The sequence below is a fragment of the Colossoma macropomum genome, unplaced genomic scaffold, assembly GCF_904425465.1.
Source record: "Colossoma macropomum unplaced genomic scaffold, Colossoma_macropomum, whole genome shotgun sequence".
NCBI lineage: Eukaryota > Metazoa > Chordata > Actinopteri > Characiformes > Serrasalmidae > Colossoma > Colossoma macropomum.
This window is the reverse complement of record NW_023494799.1, coordinates 32,162,291-32,181,084: the sequence shown is the minus strand read 5'-3', so window position 1 is coordinate 32,181,084 and position 18,794 is coordinate 32,162,291. Positions and strand designations below refer to the sequence as shown.

Sequence of the window (18,794 nt, the reverse complement as noted above, 5' to 3'; positions counted from 1 at the left end):
GACCACTGATTCAGAAACTATTTTTTTGAGAAATGAAATATTTTTTTCCCCTAAACAGAAAAACACATTTTCTTACAGTGGTATGTATTCATGACAGGGTACAGCAGTAGATGCATTTGCTTTCTAATGGTTAGAGATCAGGCATCCCTCACAGTACTTCTCAAATTAATTATTTGTAATGAGTGTAAAGCTTTTACTCTCTGCAGCAGTTCTTATATTACCTATTACATTGGATGATCCCGAATTAGAAACACTGATGGCTCCCAAAGAGACCTGCTACTTCGATTTAGCTTTAATACTAATGGGTTTATTAATGGGTCTTAATGGAACCAAACAGAACTGCATAAAAATCATTTCCACATGCCAGTCCACTCTCTTTCACTGACCGCCACTGGAGCATGCCAAATTTAGTGTAACTTGATTCCAAGACAAGCTTGAGAAAAACAGTGCAGTATTCAGTGTATTCTCTTTCTAATTAGGTTAATCTTGTTCTTGCAGGCAAACAGTGAACATGTACTAAGCATAGCCTTTGAATAACGTTCCGATACAGAGCCCTGCTGGTGACGGCCCATTTAAATAAAAATAATGTGTGGCCACGACTTAGTAAGGCATGAGAACGAGATCATTAAGTCACGGCCACAACTTAGTAAGGCAGGGAAACGAGATCGCAATGCAAAGCCACGGCTTAGTAAGGTGTGGGAAAGAGATCATGTCTTATTAAGCTGTGGTCATGGCCATGACTTAATTATTTCATTCCCATGCGTTACTAAGTCGTGGCCACACATTAGAATCTTGTTCCCATGCCTTACTAAGTTGTGGCCAAGACTTAATTATCCCATTCCCACACCTTACTCAGTCATGGCCATGCATTATTTTTATTTATACGGGATGTCATCAGCGGGGCTCTGTAGGGTCCAATGATCAACAAATGATCAATATATTTCACCATATTTCTTTCCTCTCGACGTAAACTGGGCAGTCCTACTCTTGGGTAAAGCCATAGCCGGTTTATGAGGACCCTGGCCACTTCCTATTCCCCCGTTATATCAAAAACAGGACTGCTGAACAGCAGAGGGCGCCCGCGAGTGAGTCCTCAATGAATGGGAGTAAAAGGAGCTCAATGGCTAAAAACGAAAAGTTAAAATAGTTTCTAATCACACGCCCAGAACGTTTCTTTAATTTTAGAAAGTAGAAGGATGTATTTCACTAAAAGAGCAAAGAAAACTCACCTATATGTTTCCTTTTTTCTACAGCAAATGGGTTTTGGGCAGCAGAAGGCAGGATTACTGCTAGAGAGGGATGATTGATTAGCAAGTGGAGCAGCTCATTGGCTGTTCGCACTCACTGACTTCATAGACATACATGAGGTGCAGTTTTAAACTCCTATAACTCGAGTTTAAAATCTCTAAAAAATATAACAGCGGTGTTAAAACGTTTTATGATATTCTGTGTTCAGGAAATGATTGTATTCTTTTACATTAAAAATGTTTAAGCATTTATAGACTATGATTTTGCTCAAATGCTCCATATCAACGCATTCATTTTGGGCTCGCTCGGGAGTGCCCTCTAGTGTTTGAGAAAACCGGAAGACATTGGAGAGTGATAATTCTCCCCTCTACAAGTTCTCTGGTAAAGCTTCCATGAGCATTCCTCTGACCAATCACAAGGCTGGTGTCTCTTGCCCCGCCCACACAAGACAGTTTCAGAGTCCGAGAAACTAAGCTAACGCAGCACAACCAGACCAGCTGTCTGTAGCTACGCGTTCATTCGTTTATCCGTACACGAACACTGTTATTTCATTCACGTGTTGCTTCGTCCGTTCATCTGCACATTTGTTCTTCCGTGACTTTATTCGTCCAGTTAAGGTCACATAAAACTGAATAATGATTTTAGTTCTCTATCAGTGAGCAGGCTAGGAGTGTTGGGCGAAGAGCTGTCAATCAAGCTGCTCATTAGCCAATAATGTTGGGCTTGTCTCCATTGTACAGACTAATGTTAATAACGAAGTATAATACAAAGTGCAATTAAGTATTTTCCACTAATATGTCACCCCCATTATAATCGACTGTCCGCACTGTCAGATTATCCTAGCTTGTTGAACACATTTAGTTCCCTACATAAAACCATAGTATATGTTAGCCTAAATGACTGTATCAGAAAATGCTACGAACATTAAAACTATGTTGATGCTCTAAATCAGAGTAATAACTATAAGCTGAGTTTGTATAATACACCTGAAGTAAGGTGTAACACAAAAAATACGTTAAAACGTTAGAAAAACTACTTTACTATGTTAGACTAACTATCTGCGCATGCTCTTTCCACGGAGACCAAGCGCTGTAAACAAGCTTGAATTCAAACTCTGGAGTCTCACTGTGACGCAGTGAAATGGAACACTAGACGCTCCATCATCGCTCTAAACAGGTGGAAAAGAACGTTGATCTTCAGTCGTTCATCGACACCACAACAGACGAGCTGATTTATCCTGAGCTCCGACATCGATCTTCATCCGGACTAATGCAGCGTTTCGCTTTTTGCAGCCGTCTTCCATCTACCATCAGGTGGCGCCCCCTGCTGTGTGTAGCCGGGGCTGCCGCCGCCGCGGCGACCATTTATTATTTTTCCAGACGGAGAAATCGGCAGAGGAGCAGAGAGGAGGCAGAAGAGCTGACCGTCATCGAAGGTACACACAGACACAAAAACAGCCTAAAATAGTTACTAATAAACAGTGTTTACATCAACAGAACCGCTCAAATAGCAGAATTATTCCAGCTAGACACCTAATATTTGAGTTATTAGCATAAGTAGCTAGGTTAAATAGCTAACTTAGCTAGTTGAGCGCTAAAGTTGTTAATTTCCTATATTCTCAAGTTAGATATGAGTCTGAAATATAGACTTGTTTTAATATTCAATTTCTTCATTTTTATGGTCTGGAACCGGAGCTAGATAAACGTTAACTCTGAAATTCGCTAGATACTCGGTTAACTAGATGCTAACCTAACCTAGGTTAACTTACTGAAGGAAAGTCAGCCTCTGTTTACGTTCTAAACTGAGGTTAAAGGGAAATTCCATTGTTTTGTTTTTTTTCTAAATTTCTGCACACCTACATCATTTAAATGTAAACAAAATTCACTCTCAGTGTTTTGATATGAAATGCGCCATTGTAGAGAAACTTGCCGAGTCAGAATTGGTCACAACAGTAGTGATAGGAACCAAACGTCTTAAGTCTTTAAAGGGCTCACATCATAACAACGAATTTGAAGTAATACGTAAGCACTGTTAACAAAACGGCCCGTTTTTGAAGTATTCTGTCTGTGTGGTCACGAGAACATACTGATTTGCATATATCCACTAATTCAGCCAACAGCAGTTTAGCCCCGCCCATTCACACTGAAGTTCTAAGAAGAGTCAGTACTTTTGAATGAAGCACAGCGTAACCAATCAGAACAGAGCTCACATATCGTAAGGCATCAATCTTAAAGGCACAAAGACAGGGTAAAAATGGTCTTGTAAAATGATCATTTTTGGTACATAAAGCCACCCAAATATTTTAAGCAGACACAAAGGGAAAATATTATCATTTTGGATAACAAATAAAATAGCTATATTTGAGTTGCAGAAATTGTGATCCCTGGTTCCTATCACCACCATTGTAAAGAAATCATCACATGCTCTGAATTACTTTGTTTACGTCTGAGTCATTAAATTGTGTAGAAATTGTGGAATTCCCCTTTAAAAATTAATTGGAGGTGATGTCCATTACAGGTTGTACAGGTTGTCACTGTTATATTAAGTATATCTAATACTATGTAAACAAATTCAAATTATAGCAAATTACAGAAACACAATTTTACTCAGTGTCACATGTGATGTCATAGTCACACATTTCATGAAAAGGTGCTGGCATTTTGTTTAATTGTATTTCAATCCTTTTATTGCATTCATAGCTACTGCGCCTCAACATGAGCCTAGTGCGGCTCACCAGAGTCCTCTGATGCTACCTTCTCCATCTGAACTGCCTCCTAGTATTCCATCAAACCTAGCCTCCTCCAGTCATTGTGCTCCTGAGGTAAGACTATGTACACAGCTTTTATTAATTCTAATGACATTTTCAAAGTTTTATTTACCAGTAATAAATACTGCATATTTGGTATCATAGGCAACAGCAGATGCTGAATCTTCTCAGTCCCAGCCATCAGCACCTTCCCCACCAGTGCCATTGCCCGAGCCTCAACCTGATGAAGAGTCTTCTAGTACTCCTAAGGTAAGAATATACAGTTTACTTTTAGCAATTATAACTGTGATTTTTCAGTGTTTGGCATCATTAGATTCACGCTGTCATGTATCTGCACTCTCTGTAGTCCTGTGTAATGAGGTACTGTTGTGTGTTGCACCATGGGGCCTGAAGAGCAACATTTTGTTCTAATATACAACAGTTATATTGAGGAATGGCAATAAAGACCACTTCACTTGACTTGATTATAGGCATCTGGAGATGATGCAGCCTCTCAGAGCGAATCACCAGTGCCACTGCCTGAGCCTCAACCTGACCAGGAGTTTTCAAGCTCGAGTGCTCCTGAGGTAAGGCTATACCGATCTCGCAGTTCCAACTTTCAAAGTTTTATCAATCAGTAATAAGTACTGTACATTTGGCATTATAGGCAACTGGTGATTCATTTCCTGAGAGCCAGCCTGCATCACCTTCACAGGCTCCACCAGTGGCATCTTCTACATCTCAGCCACCACCTGAGCCTGAAGCAGACCCAGCATTTTCAGGCCAGAGTACGTCTGAGGTAACACTATGCACACTGGTCTTATCAACTGATCTTTTTTAAATGAACAATGATTTTGCTACTTAAATAGCATAAAATAATGGCTTTGATATTCATATCTTACAACCTATATGTCTTACATAAACCACCACACTATCCCATTTTATTATTACTGACACTACTGCATAATTGGTGTAATAGGCATCTGGAGGTTTGGCATCTCCTCAGAGCCGACCAACATCACCTCCCCAGGCTCCCTCGCTTGCACCCTTTCCACCGCAGCCAGCACTCAAGCTGCCTTCCTCCACCCAGAGTGCTTCTGGGGTAAGCCTACACACATTGCTCTTATCAGTTCTGACTACATTTTCAGCAGTTGCATTTATCAGGTAGTAAGAATTTCATATATGATGTTATAGGCAGCTGCAGATCTCACTGTGCCTCCTGAAGCTTATCAGGTGCCCGCTTTATAGTAAGTGTTCTAGTTTTAATCATTTTGCTCTGTTGGCTATGTGTATTTTATATTTGCAAAATGTCCACATATATGAAATTTGTTCTGTCGCTGCAGTAACTACTTTGGCATAAGGAGTTCCAACTTTCCTCTCAGGCTCTCAGCATTGCGCCAGGCGTTCAATGTAAGTCTATCAGATGAAATTCTTTCTCAATACTCAGTAACTCTGTATTTATCAATGCCTCTTCAGTTGATCTTTTCTGACAGCCATTTTCTTGGTTTCATTCTACAGCTTGTTCTGAGCAACAGCCATCATGCAAAATACATCAGCATAGCAGGCAGAGTCCTTCTTGGTGGACTGGCTGCCCGAAATGCCAGGGTAACAAAACACTGTCATCTAAACCAAATCTGAACTGTGTAATCTGAATGATCTCATCAATAAACAACAAACGTATCTCTTTCTTCTGCAGGACCGTACAACCTTCCAGGAGGCATATGCTACCCTGGTGGCCTTTGCTCAGGATGCTTCACATCGTGAAGCTGTTTGCACTGAGCTGGCACAGGTTGGGGTGAGTTCATGCTCTCTTGGCCTCAGTTCTCAACATGATCACTGTTTTACTACAGTGAGTAAGACTGTAACACTAATGTTTCTTATCCTGTTAGATTCAGCACTTCAACTTCCTAGATGTTGTCTATGAGTTGGTGCTTTTGGGAGTGCTGCAGGGAGCGAGGCCTCCAATCTATCCAGTAAGAGACCTTGCTCACAGTCAAGTGTGATATTGTGTTGTGTACTATTATGAAGCATCTCAGAGCTGTAATGACCAGCTCTCCATAAAGATGCAGTCAGTTCAGTGTAAAATGTGCTACTTGGTCTTTGATAAAGACTCTTATTCTGGTACTTTTATCATATACTTATGATTAGAATGACAGCAAAATTATCTACTCACATTTTTCTTTTCTGTTCCAGACACCAGAAGGTTTCCTTGGGCACCTGATGGATATGCTTTTATGTATCTGTCCTGTCAGCACGCAGAGGAGACCCAGGGCTGAACAGTACTTGTTCCTGCTGCAGGTAAGTAGCACATCAACCGCATTAATAGCACAAGTGAGCATCAGTAGAATTCTTTTCTTACTGTTTGAATTAACCATAATATTGTTTTCTTTTGCATGTTTTATTTCTCTCATTGGAAACCTTGTTCCTTCTCTCAGGATGAGGCAATGCTCCTGCTGGAGGAGATCTTTGGCAGAGAGGAGCATGTTTATATGGACCCTGGATCCCTGGCCCTCACTCTGTGGGACTCTCTGCAGACACATGTCAAGCAGCTGTTGGCAAGACTGCAGGGCGTTTAACATCTCTGCCTTCCTTCAATCACACACCACTTCTGATTTAATTTTACATTTTTTTTGATTGCAGCAGTTTCATATTTGTCATTTTAATTATAGCATTGAGTGCACTGTATACTGAGTTGCCAGCTATTAGGTTCATCTACTTTGAATCTACACTTGTTGGCCAGTTTGTTGTGTATGCCTACACACAAAAGGTGGTTCCTCAAGGGTTCTTTAGTAAAGCAAATGGTTCTATATAGAACCATACATACTCAAAGAACCCTTTGCAGGATTAAAAGGTTCTTTGCATCATGAAAAGGATCTTCACATTGACGGAAAATGTGCTGTAGATGGTTCTATGTAGAAGCTTTTTGAAAAGGGTTCTATATAGCACCAAAAAGTGGTCTTTTATTGTTACCAGCTTGAAATTGTACCAATAAAAGAACACTTTTTGGTGCGATATAGAACGATTTTCTAAAAGGTTCTGTATAGAACCATCTACAGCACATTCTCCATCAATCTGAAGATCCCTTTCATGATGCAAAGAACCTTTTAATCCTGCAAAGGGAGTATTCATGGCTCTATATAGAACCATTTTCTTCATTAAAGAAACCTGGAGAAGCCATCATTTTTAAGAGTGTACAGTATAGGTTCAATTTATAGGTATACAGTTAAAGACTAAAGGCTGTCTGTTGTTGTGCAAGTCAGCTGCCCTCTACTCTGTCCAGGGACCTCCATAGAACCACCTTGGAACAGATATTATTTGAGTGGGGGACCATTCTCTGTATAGCTGTGACACCAGCCTGGTAGTGGCATTAAATTATTGTGAGGTGTTGGTTGAAGTGTATTAGACATAGTGGCGTTAAACACTGTACACTTACTCGCCAATTTATTAGACACACATTCATGTAGGCATACATTTAGAGACTATAGTATTTTTTATGCATAATTTGTGTTACACATCCTCTGACTCATCTTCAACCCTGAGGACCCTCTGCCCTCTACATTTAAAGTATTACCTTTCACAACACACACTGCCATGTCAGTGGCTCTGCTTTGCTCATAATGGTCCACTCCCTGAATAATATCTGGTCAGAGGTGGTCCTATAGTGGTTCCTTTCCACTGATTGATGGGGAAGCAGGGCAGCTGATAAATTATTCAGCAACAGACATGATATACTTTGTAATTCTGTATCTACTTCCAAGTGTGTTTATATGTTAATAAACTGGCAACTTAGTGTATAGTGTGCTTAAATGTACTCAGTGTATACTCTTGCCATATTTTCTATTAATTTTCTTAATATTTGGTTATTAAAGCTGCACTCCAGCCAAAATGAAAAATATAGCCATTGTTATATCTGTTGTAAACATGTCTACTTGCATGTTTCAACTGTGCCCCAATAGTTATTAGAGGGAGTTTTCCCCCTTTCTGCTAACTGGCATAGGCCAAAGGAAGCTAGATAGCTGACATTACTGCAAAAAAACTGAATACCAAGTTTGTATTTTTTAGCTTCTACATCCCTGCATTCATTTATTACCTGGGTGGGAGGTGAGGAGGGGTTCTTGATGGTTATGTAATATTACATAACATGACAAATAACATAGTAAATGATAGTTTTGGGCCGATGTGTCCCTTTCAGGCAACATAAGGTAAAAATATACAGTGGGTCATTTTAGCCTTGTTATTAAATAGTACACAATTGTATAGTCGATATTAGATATATTTTTATTATTAAAGTCTCTATTATAGTCTCTCTTTCGCTCGCACTCTCTCTCCCCCTCTCTCTCTCTTTTTCTCTCTCACTCTCCCTCTTGCCTTTCTTCTTTTTCCTTCTCTACAGGCAATCTTAATGGAACTTTCTGGTCCTGGTATTTCTGTGTCTTTGTGGTCCCACTTTAGTCGTTCAGTCCATCATGAAGGACATTGTGAAGACTCCAATACAGGTAACAAAAAGTCACTGTAAACAATGGAATATGTTGTTCATTGTTCTTTTTTGGTCTGCATGTTGTCTGATTGGAATAAAACTATCTGTAATGTTTGCCTGTTCTTTTAGGTGTAAAGTGAAATGCTACATGAATTGGTGGATCATCAGAGTGTGGCCCAAGAGCCTCTGTGCACAGTTGTCCTGCCCAGTCAGTAACAGAGGCTACAGCATTTTGCAGATTTATCTTATTATTACAACATAAACAGCCAGTTTTTCTTTTACTTGCCAAATAACATTTCGTTGTTTTGGAAATGTAACGACCCAGATGGGACTCGAACCCACAATCCCCAGCTCCGGAGGCTGATGCCTTATCCATTAGGCCACTGGGCCACGAAAGATGATGTAGACTGCTCTCAACATGGCCAGCTAAATCAGCATGTGAATGCACATTTGGTGGGTGGTTTTGTACAAGCAGTAACGCTACTGCTAGCTCACTAAGAGTACTGTATAATTCTGCTGTTTAAATGAGATAACTTGATTACTTGGACAATAAAAAAATAAGCACAACTGATTTAATGTATAGGCCTCAACATGTATTTTCAGCTGAAATAAACAGGCAAATAAATGGTTAAATAATTAACTAAATAGAATAAATCAAAAAACTCATGTTAATGTACATAAACATTAGAGGTAAAAAAAAACAAAAAAAACAAAATTGATGTGATGAAAAACAGGAAATCAGAAATTAGCACATAGTGTTGTTAACATGTTTGGCAGTGTGGTTTATGCACTGTGTGAATTAGGTCACATTTCTGCAATATGGACCTCACTAAAATTCTGATACAGGTTACAGCCCTGTCTGTAAACATTATGCCTCATTCACCAACCGTTCTTAAGAAGAAATTTCTTCTTAAAACCCACTTACACAGTTCAGTTCACAAGATCCTGACATTCAGTGTTTTCTTACTTGGGACTTGTTCTTAGGTAAGAACAGAATCTACACACACTCAGGAGCACAAAGGTGCAAACAGTTCTGGGGTTTAAGAACACGTCATGAATCTGACGTAGACTTTTTCTTAGAACCTTTCTCAAGAACAAAGTTAAGAAAAAACTTAGGAAGAAATTGCTAAATGAGGCCCATTAAGCCTAACTACCTAGGTAAAACTTTATTTCATGTTAGGATCTTGCAGTGCGTGCGCCATGAAGTGCTCTATACAGTAAATTAATGGAATCCCTGCTGGAGAAGTATTTGTATAGAATACATGCGTAAAATTTGTGAAACCCAAAGTGGGTAGTGACTAATTCTGTCTACTCGGTTATACATGTTTAAGTAACATATAAACGAATTTGTACTTCTAAGTAGTTTCAAAAGATAATACTTTTATTTCTACTTGGATATATTAGTTGATTAAGGAATCTGCTTTTTACTTGGTTACATTATCATCACTAACATTTAGTTACTATATCCTTTTTTGTGTTTAATTTCATTATGTCACATTGCAGACAGCATCTGAAACATAGCAGTTAGAATTCTTTTTTAAAGGGCTCAGTTTTGTCATTACCGTTATAGCGGTATACAAATAAATGCAGATAAGGCGACGTATAAACAGTGCAAAACATGGTGATTCCCTCACTTCTTGTGTGGTAAGCTTCAGCCTGAGGTAAGTTAGTTCAGTCTATTGTCAAAGAAGCAGACATCAGAGGAAAAGCCAGTCTCTTGGGGTTAGCTGTTAGCCATTAGCCTAGCATGGAGACTAGCTGGCTTCTTCAGCGCTCCTCACTCAGCCAGCTGCTTTAGGTGATGCCGTTGTCTCTGCCTACAAGCTGCGATTCTAGACAGCTTCTCAGCTACTCATAGTGTGAACGGCTCATAGTGTGAACTCATAGTGTGAACTATGCCAGCAGCGTCGACTGCTTGTAGACTAAAGCTCAAGTGTAAGAGACGCATATATGACTGTTTTTACAAGGCTGATTTGGCTTCTTACTCACCTTAAATAGTGCAGTGGTGACATTCTGGTGCATCAACAAAAAGCTGGCACAAAAAAAGCTGAATCTGGCATCGTACCGTTCAGAGAAGCCGCTGTGGGCTTTACATGAACTCGCCTTTATCTTGTTAGGGTTAGAAAGCAGTATTGATGTCTGTCTATATATTGTTCATTTCTGTTTTTACTATTTTGCCCAATAAAAATATTTTAGGTTTACTTCAGTCGTTAAACACGGTTCTTATTAAAAGTAAAGGAACATCCAGAATAATACATCATTGTTAATCTACAAATGAGGTTTACTTAAGCATCCAATATTGTTTCAGGAAAAATATATACATAAAAAACACTATACTGTGATACATACTGAATATGTCAGTAATCTTAATCATACTGTATTTATTTATGCCCATACCGCCCACTACTATTCTTACTATTGAGTTTCCTACTTTCATACTTAGTTTAAATGAAAAATGTATCCAAAAGAGAAAAGTACCACTAAAAAAGCTTTACCCCTTTGCTTATAGATGCTTTGTGTACTAAGACGTTGTGCTGCAGTTCTATCAAGTATTCAGTACTATAGTTTTCTTCACCTGGTGTTTTTGTTGGTTAAGCTTGTGCACAAGCAGGACAAAGTCTTTCACAGTGTTAAATGTGCACTGGAGGCTTCTTGCAGTTCATGTTGTAGTAGATGCCTTTGATTTATAACAGCCTTCTTTCAAGGAACAAGAGCTCAAGTCAGAACTATCAAGCATAAATATGTCTGACCTGATCTAAAACAGTTCAGGGTACTGAGACTTTTGAACAATTAAGCAACCAATGATCTAATCCTTTGATTTGCTCTAAAGCCAAATGAAACCGAGTAGACATTTAATGCCCTAAGTAAATAGTTCCTAATTCCTAAGTAAATAGTTAGGGCTGATATACTCGGAAGATGACCGTTTTGAATTGCTTGTTTTTTTACCCTTGAGCTGTAGACACAACCACCTGTGTTATGTCTAAGACTACGACTTGTTGAGATCGAGTCTAAAGGAGAGAGAGCTGGACCAGAGTACTTTGCCCGTAATAGCTGTTCTGAGAACTTAAACCTTCTAAATGAAAATACCTTCAAAAAATGTACATCTAAACTGAACTAAATGGCTGTACACATCGCAGACTTTGACCTTAAGTATAGATACACTTTATTTGGTCTGTCATCAACAGGTATTCATACAAAAAGTGGTTTCATTACAAAAATATGGTTACCACAATTTTATGACTCGTGGTTTATACTAAAAGCAGTACATTTGGTGGACTTGCATAGTGACATCTGTGAAAACACTACTACAGGATTGGGCAGGTTCACACCAAAACAGACGTTCTCAGTTAGCTGGATAACTTCATTCAACATCATCTAATTGGAATGTGTGTAAATTCTTAATATACTGGACATCCTTGATATTTTTGTCATCAAGATAATTGAGAAGCCCCTCCCTCCCCCCAGCCAGCACTCCAGATAGAATCCTAGTGTTAAGAGTGTGTTCAGTGCTGCTCTTTCTACCACAACAACTTGATGTTTGTGCTATGAGACTGAGACACAGTATGTCCAAAAGCATCCAGACAGCCTGTCTAATTAGTATATTCAGCTAACGTAATGTGAGCCCTTTGCCGATACCGGTGCTCTATTGAGCACACATACCTAGTATTACCTTGTATAAACTACTGCCAGCTCAACTGGGCTGTGGAGCAGTGGTACTGCATCAGCTCCATCCTGTATCTCTGGGGTGAGTTGGAGTGACATTTGTGATCCAGAACTAATCATCAAACATCAGTACATGACCTCACTAATGCTCTTGTGGCTGAATGCAATCAAATCCTCACAGCAAATGTTCCCACACCAAGTGTAAAGCCATCCCAGAAGAATAGAGGCAGTCACTGCAGCAAACAGGGGAATCTCCCTATTAATACCCTTGATCTCAGAAGACAGGTGTCTGTAAACTTTTGGACATAGTCTGAAGCCTCTGATTGTTTCTCTAAAGGTTCTGTAGCACTCATCAAGATCACTGTCTAATCAAAACACCTTTAACATAATATGGCTCATTGCTAAACTATGTATGGCTCATTTATAGAAAATGTAAGATTTATCTTAATGGTGGTATGGACTCCAAAAACAGAGAGCTCATACAAAATATGAAATAAAAACCACAGTGGTGGTACATATTAATGCACTGCTGACAAACTACAAAGTACTGAAGGACAGTCATCGCAGCATAAGGAGTATTTTCTCATGTGTATATGTGTACATGCCAGCACTGGAAGCTGTCATCCATTTCTAAACCTGATAGTGGAATGCAAGTCATTAGGATATAACCCCTCTGGGTCAAATGCCCCAATGACAGTTGCCCTGCTAGTTTTCTACGATGGCACCCATTTGATGGCAGAAAAAAAAAAACATGGATAAAGTATCAAAAGCACTTGAGAAATTCTTAAACTGTTTAACAGACGCGAGTTCCATGCTGAATACAGCAAAGAGGGCATCTATCCACAGCCGGTTCACAGTTTTCATGTATGACCGAGTTTGGCGAAGCTAACCACAGCAGTGGAAGCACAGCTTTCAGGTTTTCTGTGTCCATCAGAAAGGCTCCATCTAGTGGCTCAGAGTAGCGTGCAGCGCTCTTTCAGGCTTTTCTTCTTCTTGCCACTTTTCCCATTTTTGTCTTTGTTCTCGGCCATCTTTTTAGCTCGCACCTCCCTCATTAAGTCAAAGAAGACCTGGAAACAGCATTGACATCTCAGCAGGTACATCATGATGTCATGGTTATACTTAACAAGATTAGCTCTGATGAAAACCACTTATTAACATGTGAAGAGTTACAGATTATAGTAATTGTTGAAATCTTATGTTGAAATTTTAGTAAGTGCTGAATAATAAATCATTTGCACTACTACAATAACCGCTGCTGCATACTACATACATAGTGTACTATTCAAAAGTTTGGAATTAATGTTTTTGAATAATATACTGTCGCTGTCCAAAGAAAAACAAAATAGTATGTTTACAGGAGAGAGCAAAAACGCTCTGACCTTTACATTAGTAGTATTATGCAAAAGCCATATACTTAATGTAAAGAGGTTTTATTTCAAGTAATTTTGGAGCTGGTGTGTTGAAATCATGCAGAAAAATAAAAATGGACAAAAATGGGAATACATGGTTTTCTTTGGACAGTGACGATATAACCAATATGGGCGCACATAATATAAAATGATTTTCATATGTTAGTACTGTGCAACTTCACTGGTTCGAAATTATAAATTTAAATGCAGGAATTTTAGAGAAAGCTGTATAAAATCAAGAATGAAGTTAGAATAAAATTAACATCCAGAACGTCACATATTTCATATGCAAGTTGTTAAAATGATTGTGAATCGATAATTACAGTACATTGTTTATCCTTTATGTCATTTTGTTCACAGAATAATCAGAATATTGCACAGAACAACTAAAATCAACATAATATCTTAAGTTAGTAAGTTAGTATTGTGCTGTACGTGCAAAAGTCAGTTTAAAGTCAAAATAGCCATTTAGTATATGTTATTAATTTTTAGCATCAGGGGAAAACAAAACAGTTGTTAGGAGTCTTATTTTATCTATATCTATTTTATTTTTTGGATTTCCAGTTTTGGGCATTCCTGTTTTCACTTATTTCCCTTTGACTTCCTCCTTCCTAATGCAAGTGGATTATCTCATATCTAGTCTTAGAAATTTCTTAGAAATAACAGGAATAACTTGCACTTAATGGCTGTTTTGACTGGAAGTTAAATAAATGCTGGGTGGTCTCTGACTTTTGCACAATACTACTAATACATATATAAAAAAGTAATATTTATTAATATGACAACTGATTCCAAACTTCTGAAGAGTACTGTAGAAGCACAGTTACTATATGGAGATGTCACAGTATGGTACCTTATCGACGTTGGCGCGTGTTTTGGCCGAAGTTTCCACGTACTGAACTCCCCACTCCTCAGCCTTTTCCCGAGCTCCAGCCACAGGCACCTGCCTCCTGTCCTCCAAATCAGACTTGTTCCCAACCAGCAACAGGGGAATCTTATCCTCCTCTGACTTCACACGCAGAATCTGCTCTCTGTCTCACACACACACGCACATACATACACCCACACACACACACACAAGCCCAACATATAATGGCAGCATTTTTATGGTCAGTTTTTGTAGGTCTGCAACCTACTTTATACGTCAACTGCACAAGACAGGGCAAGTATTGGTTCAGTCTTGACACTAAGCCGTCCTGTTTGTACGGCTTTCTGTGGTTATGATACCATGTTTTTGATCTAACCAACTTGATGAGTCAAAGCTTCAGGACTGAGGAACAAACACAACCCAAGGAAGTGTCTACCAGGAGTGTGTTTCCACTGTAAATTCACTAGTTTAGCAAACAGAGCAAAAGATCTTTTCAACAAATGTTCCATTCAGTCCAGAAATCTCTGATTTTCATCAAAGCTGCTTTTACTGCTGAGAACTATTTCATATTGTTTCTGAAACTGTAGCATTTTTATCACCTTCAAAAATCTTTGTTTTGAAAATTCACAAAAATAAGAAAGTCAGGTTTATTGTTGTGGTATCAAGATAACATTAGCATTGTGGTCAATTTGTCATTGTCAGTGAACCATTTTAAACATGCCTAGTTTTGATTAGCAACAACAACACAGTCCAGCTCGGTATCATAGCATTTTAAACTAGCGGTGGGCAAAATGGCAAAAATACAACACAGTATTTTCACGACATATTACTTGCGTTATAATATTATTTTTTTTAGGTTGAAACAGACAGAAAAGCCCTAATAGAGCCACATTTGAAAAATACTAAAAACTATAAACGCCATAATTTTTACTCACCATTTCATATACTGTGCTACTGTAAACGCAGTTAAATAGGACTAAGTATGCTCTCTTTATAAGTTCTGTAACTACTCAGAAATGCAGAAATGCTCAGAAATGCATAGTGTGACATAATTTATCATGATAAACTGGACATTTATCATTATTCTTATTATGTTGAATGGGATTTTTGCCAACTTTTGTAAAGCTTACTTAACCTAGCAACAGCTGCTATGAAGAACACATTTGTGGGATAGATCAATTTATTTGTTCTGCATTATGTGCAGATAGACAAATTAAAATTTGAGCCTTAGAGCAACAATGTGTTTCTATTCCAGTTATGATAAAAGATTTTTATGGGGGGTGAGGTTGTTGGTTTAAAGCTAGGAAGGCTTTTTATTCTGTGTACGTTTCTGAGTGATGCACTGGGTATATATTTTCTACGAAATGCATTCCAGGCAAAGACACATGCCTGAACTCTGAAGTGGCGCTGAAAGACTCTTGCTCTGTGATGGAGAACACCAGTAAAAAGCCCTCTCCACTGCGAAAGTAGTTATCCCTGATGGCAGCATAGTCCTCCTGCCCTGCTGTGTCCAGAATGTCGATTTGGACCTCATCTCCATCCAAAACCACCTTCTTCCTGTAGCTGTCTGCTTTTGTGGGCTCATAGTCCTCTACAAACTGGAGAAGAAACAGACGGGACAAAGATTTTCACATTTTATCACCGCTCTAGGCCTAGTTTCATACTTACATTCTTTGGAACAGCAGAGAGGAACCACGTTTGGTTGCCTGAATAACCTTTCAATGGAAGGTTCTTTAAAGAACTGTTTTAGTACATCAAATGTGTGGGTAAATGAAATGAGTGAGGGACCGTTTTTTAAAATGTAAAAGTTTTTGTTATGTTTTTAAAGTTTTTAATATGGCATTAGGGCATTATAACAATATATATTGTTATCATGATAAATTATGTCACAATACAATAGAACATTTTATGCATATTGTTCATACTTGTAGAACACTGACATCATAAATAGAGCAAAATTTATTATAAAAAGAGCAAAATCAGTCCCATTCGACTGGATTAAGTGCAAGACAGTATGCCAAATACTGAATAAAAATCAATGCATTCACAGTTTTTAGTAGTATTTTTAAAATGTAACACTACTTTTTCTGTTCCAACTGATCAGATGTTTGAAAAAAATACATATCGTGGATCGTGAAAATTTCTTTAAGTATCGCAATAGTATATTTTTGCCTTATTGCTCATCTCTAGTTTTTAAGTTTAAAGAACCTCCAATGTATAGGTTCCAGACTAATTAAAGTTTTTCTCCTACAATTATACATCCAAGAACCATTTAGGAAGCTTTAACATAAGTGTACGAAACACTGTAGCAAGATGTTTTTCTAAACTGAGTTACATAAGTGCTGACACCATCAAGATGTCGCAAGTTTGGTTCCTAGCGCCACCTGTGGCTGAGAGCCCATGATAGCATAACTGTCCTTGCTTTATTGGATTGGTGCAATGCCAGCCCATGCAGGCATCTGTTGGCTAACATAATATAGTTGGTAGTTCTGGCAGTTAGTTTGAAAAGATGTGGTGGCTGGCTTCGCATGCCTCAGAGGAAGCATGTACTAGCCTTCACCCTCCTGGCCTGGAAGCCTTGTGTGATTGGGGAAGAACCTAGCTAGTGGGTGGAACTGGAAAAAGACTAAATTGGCGAGAAAATTAGGTAAAACAACAAAACTGAGCTAAAGACGTGATGCTGTGAATTTTACATGCATTTCTGTATCCAGTTACTACATCTTGCTCCAAAAGACTCACAGAGCGAGTAACTGTAATGAAGACAGCCAATCAAACCCCAAGAGTTGTGGCCAACTTAACATGCAGTAGATATCAGCTGGTCTGCACCTGAGTAAGAGGGTGAGACTATAATGTATATTACAAGGCTGAGATCTACAAAGTGGAATTTCCTTCATTTAAAACCTATATGGAATGAATAAAGTTGTCATGTGCTATTCTCCTCTCTGCTTCTGTAAAGACGCTGAGTCACTGTGAGTCTCACCTCGTCATACATGAACTGCAGTGTGAGGGCTGATTTTCCCACTCCTCCGCTGCCCACCATGATGACCTTGTGCAGAGCCAGAGAGCTCTGACCCTTAGTCTTATTGGCTGCCATGTCCGTACTGCTCCTGTGCAGTTCGGCTCAACCTGCTTCCTCCTGGAAAGACTGCACCCAACAACATAAAGCATATGTCAAACGTACACATATTAATGAGGGTTCACAAAAAAGAAACGCACAGAGGGTTCCTCGCTCTAATATGCCTACATTTGCATATGGAAGTCTTCATAACTGACTGATAAGTTGAAAGGTTGGAAAAGAGTGACAGCTCCTCTGGCACCAGCTCTGGGTATTTTTGCTTGTGTTAATCAACAGTTTGAGTTACTGTAACATGACTCACTGGCTTCACTGTGCTGAGGTTAGCACTTTGTCATGATCAAATATCAGATATAACCACAGATACAGCACAGATGTCTTTTATGCTCAAACAAAATGACTGTTACATTCCAGTGGGCTTCAGCTAATATGTTTGTTACTACTACATTAAACAGCCACTTGGTCAACCTCATTTCCCACTAACGGTTTGGTTTCTGAAGTTAAACCATAGTTCATGTCTAACTCTAGTCTGTTTTCGCCCAAATGTCTACACTTGTTAGGTTTTTGTGTTCCATACAGTAGGAGTACACAAACCGCTGCGAAGTACTAAAAGCGAAAAGTGAAACTAATAACCGATGTAAAATGAACATTTCATCGCCGTTCACCGAATATGTAGCGAGTAAACTATGCTAAAAGACTCTCAAAGAATAAGGTACAAGATAACGAGCGTGAATTAACTTCCCACAGCAAAGGAACTGAGACAGCACTGCCTGCATTTATATCAGGATTATTTTTAAAACTACTTTGTTTTCTTTTCGCTATTCTCAGAAAAAAAGACACCACCCCTTCCTTATTGTGCTCAGAAGACCCGCCTTCGCCTGCTTCTGATTGGCTGAGCGCGTCCTCCAAACAGCCCGCCCTCCTGCATTTCCCCTCTCACAGGACTACAAGAGTGTCAATCAAATGTTTTCCACAAAGAGAGAAGTAACGCCTGAACTAGGCGGTTTAAAAAGATCACATGATTAAGTAGAATTAGCCAAAGCATAAAAAGGGAAATCAGAAACACAGAAATACAGTCATCGAAGTTTTCTCACCGTGAGCGGGTCTTTAACAGGCTACACTTCCAGCTACAGAATCAGTTAAACTGGGCTGTAACTGTACAGTGGGCCGACTCCCTGCTCCCAAACTGCTGCTCTTCTGTAGTCCCGCCCACCGGAAAGTCAAATAGTGGGGATGTGATGTCACAGACAGGCAAGATGTGTCTTGCCGTAACAATGCGGTTGTTAGAAATGATCTTTGTGATGTGA

General features: G+C 39.0%; 1 protein-coding gene and 1 non-coding gene across 2 annotated transcripts; both read right to left on the bottom strand.

Moving 5' to 3' along the window:
* Positions 1-8,788: 8,788 nt before the first annotated feature.
* Positions 8,789-8,861, bottom strand: trnar-ccg. Its single transcript has one exon. It is a non-coding gene; the product is annotated as a tRNA-Arg (tRNA).
* Positions 8,862-11,617: 2,756 nt separating this feature from the next.
* ralbb (v-ral simian leukemia viral oncogene homolog Bb (ras related)) lies at positions 11,618-18,706 on the bottom strand. Its single transcript, XM_036586523.1, has 5 exons — positions 18,582-18,706; positions 17,395-17,559; positions 15,804-16,012; positions 14,400-14,577; positions 11,618-13,204 (listed from the first exon to the last, which is right to left on the bottom strand). The coding sequence occupies exons 2-5, from the start codon at positions 17,506-17,508 to the stop codon at positions 13,088-13,090; spliced, it is 618 nt and encodes a 205-aa protein (XP_036442416.1). The 5' UTR covers positions 17,509-17,559; positions 18,582-18,706; the 3' UTR covers positions 11,618-13,087.
* Between the last annotated feature and the right edge of the window lie 88 nt (positions 18,707-18,794).

Coding starts and splice junctions, on each gene's coding strand:
- ralbb (XM_036586523.1), bottom strand. CDS start 17,508: ATGGCAGCCAATAAGACTAAGGGTCAGAGCTCTCTGGCTCTGCACAAG. Junction 16,013..17,394: donor TGCAGTTCATGTATGACGAG/GTGAGACTCACA, acceptor TTTCTTCTCCAG/TTTGTAGAGGACTATGAGCC. Junction 13,205..14,399: donor CACGCGCCAACGTCGATAAG/GTACCATACTGT, acceptor TGCTGTTTCCAG/GTCTTCTTTGACTTAATGAG.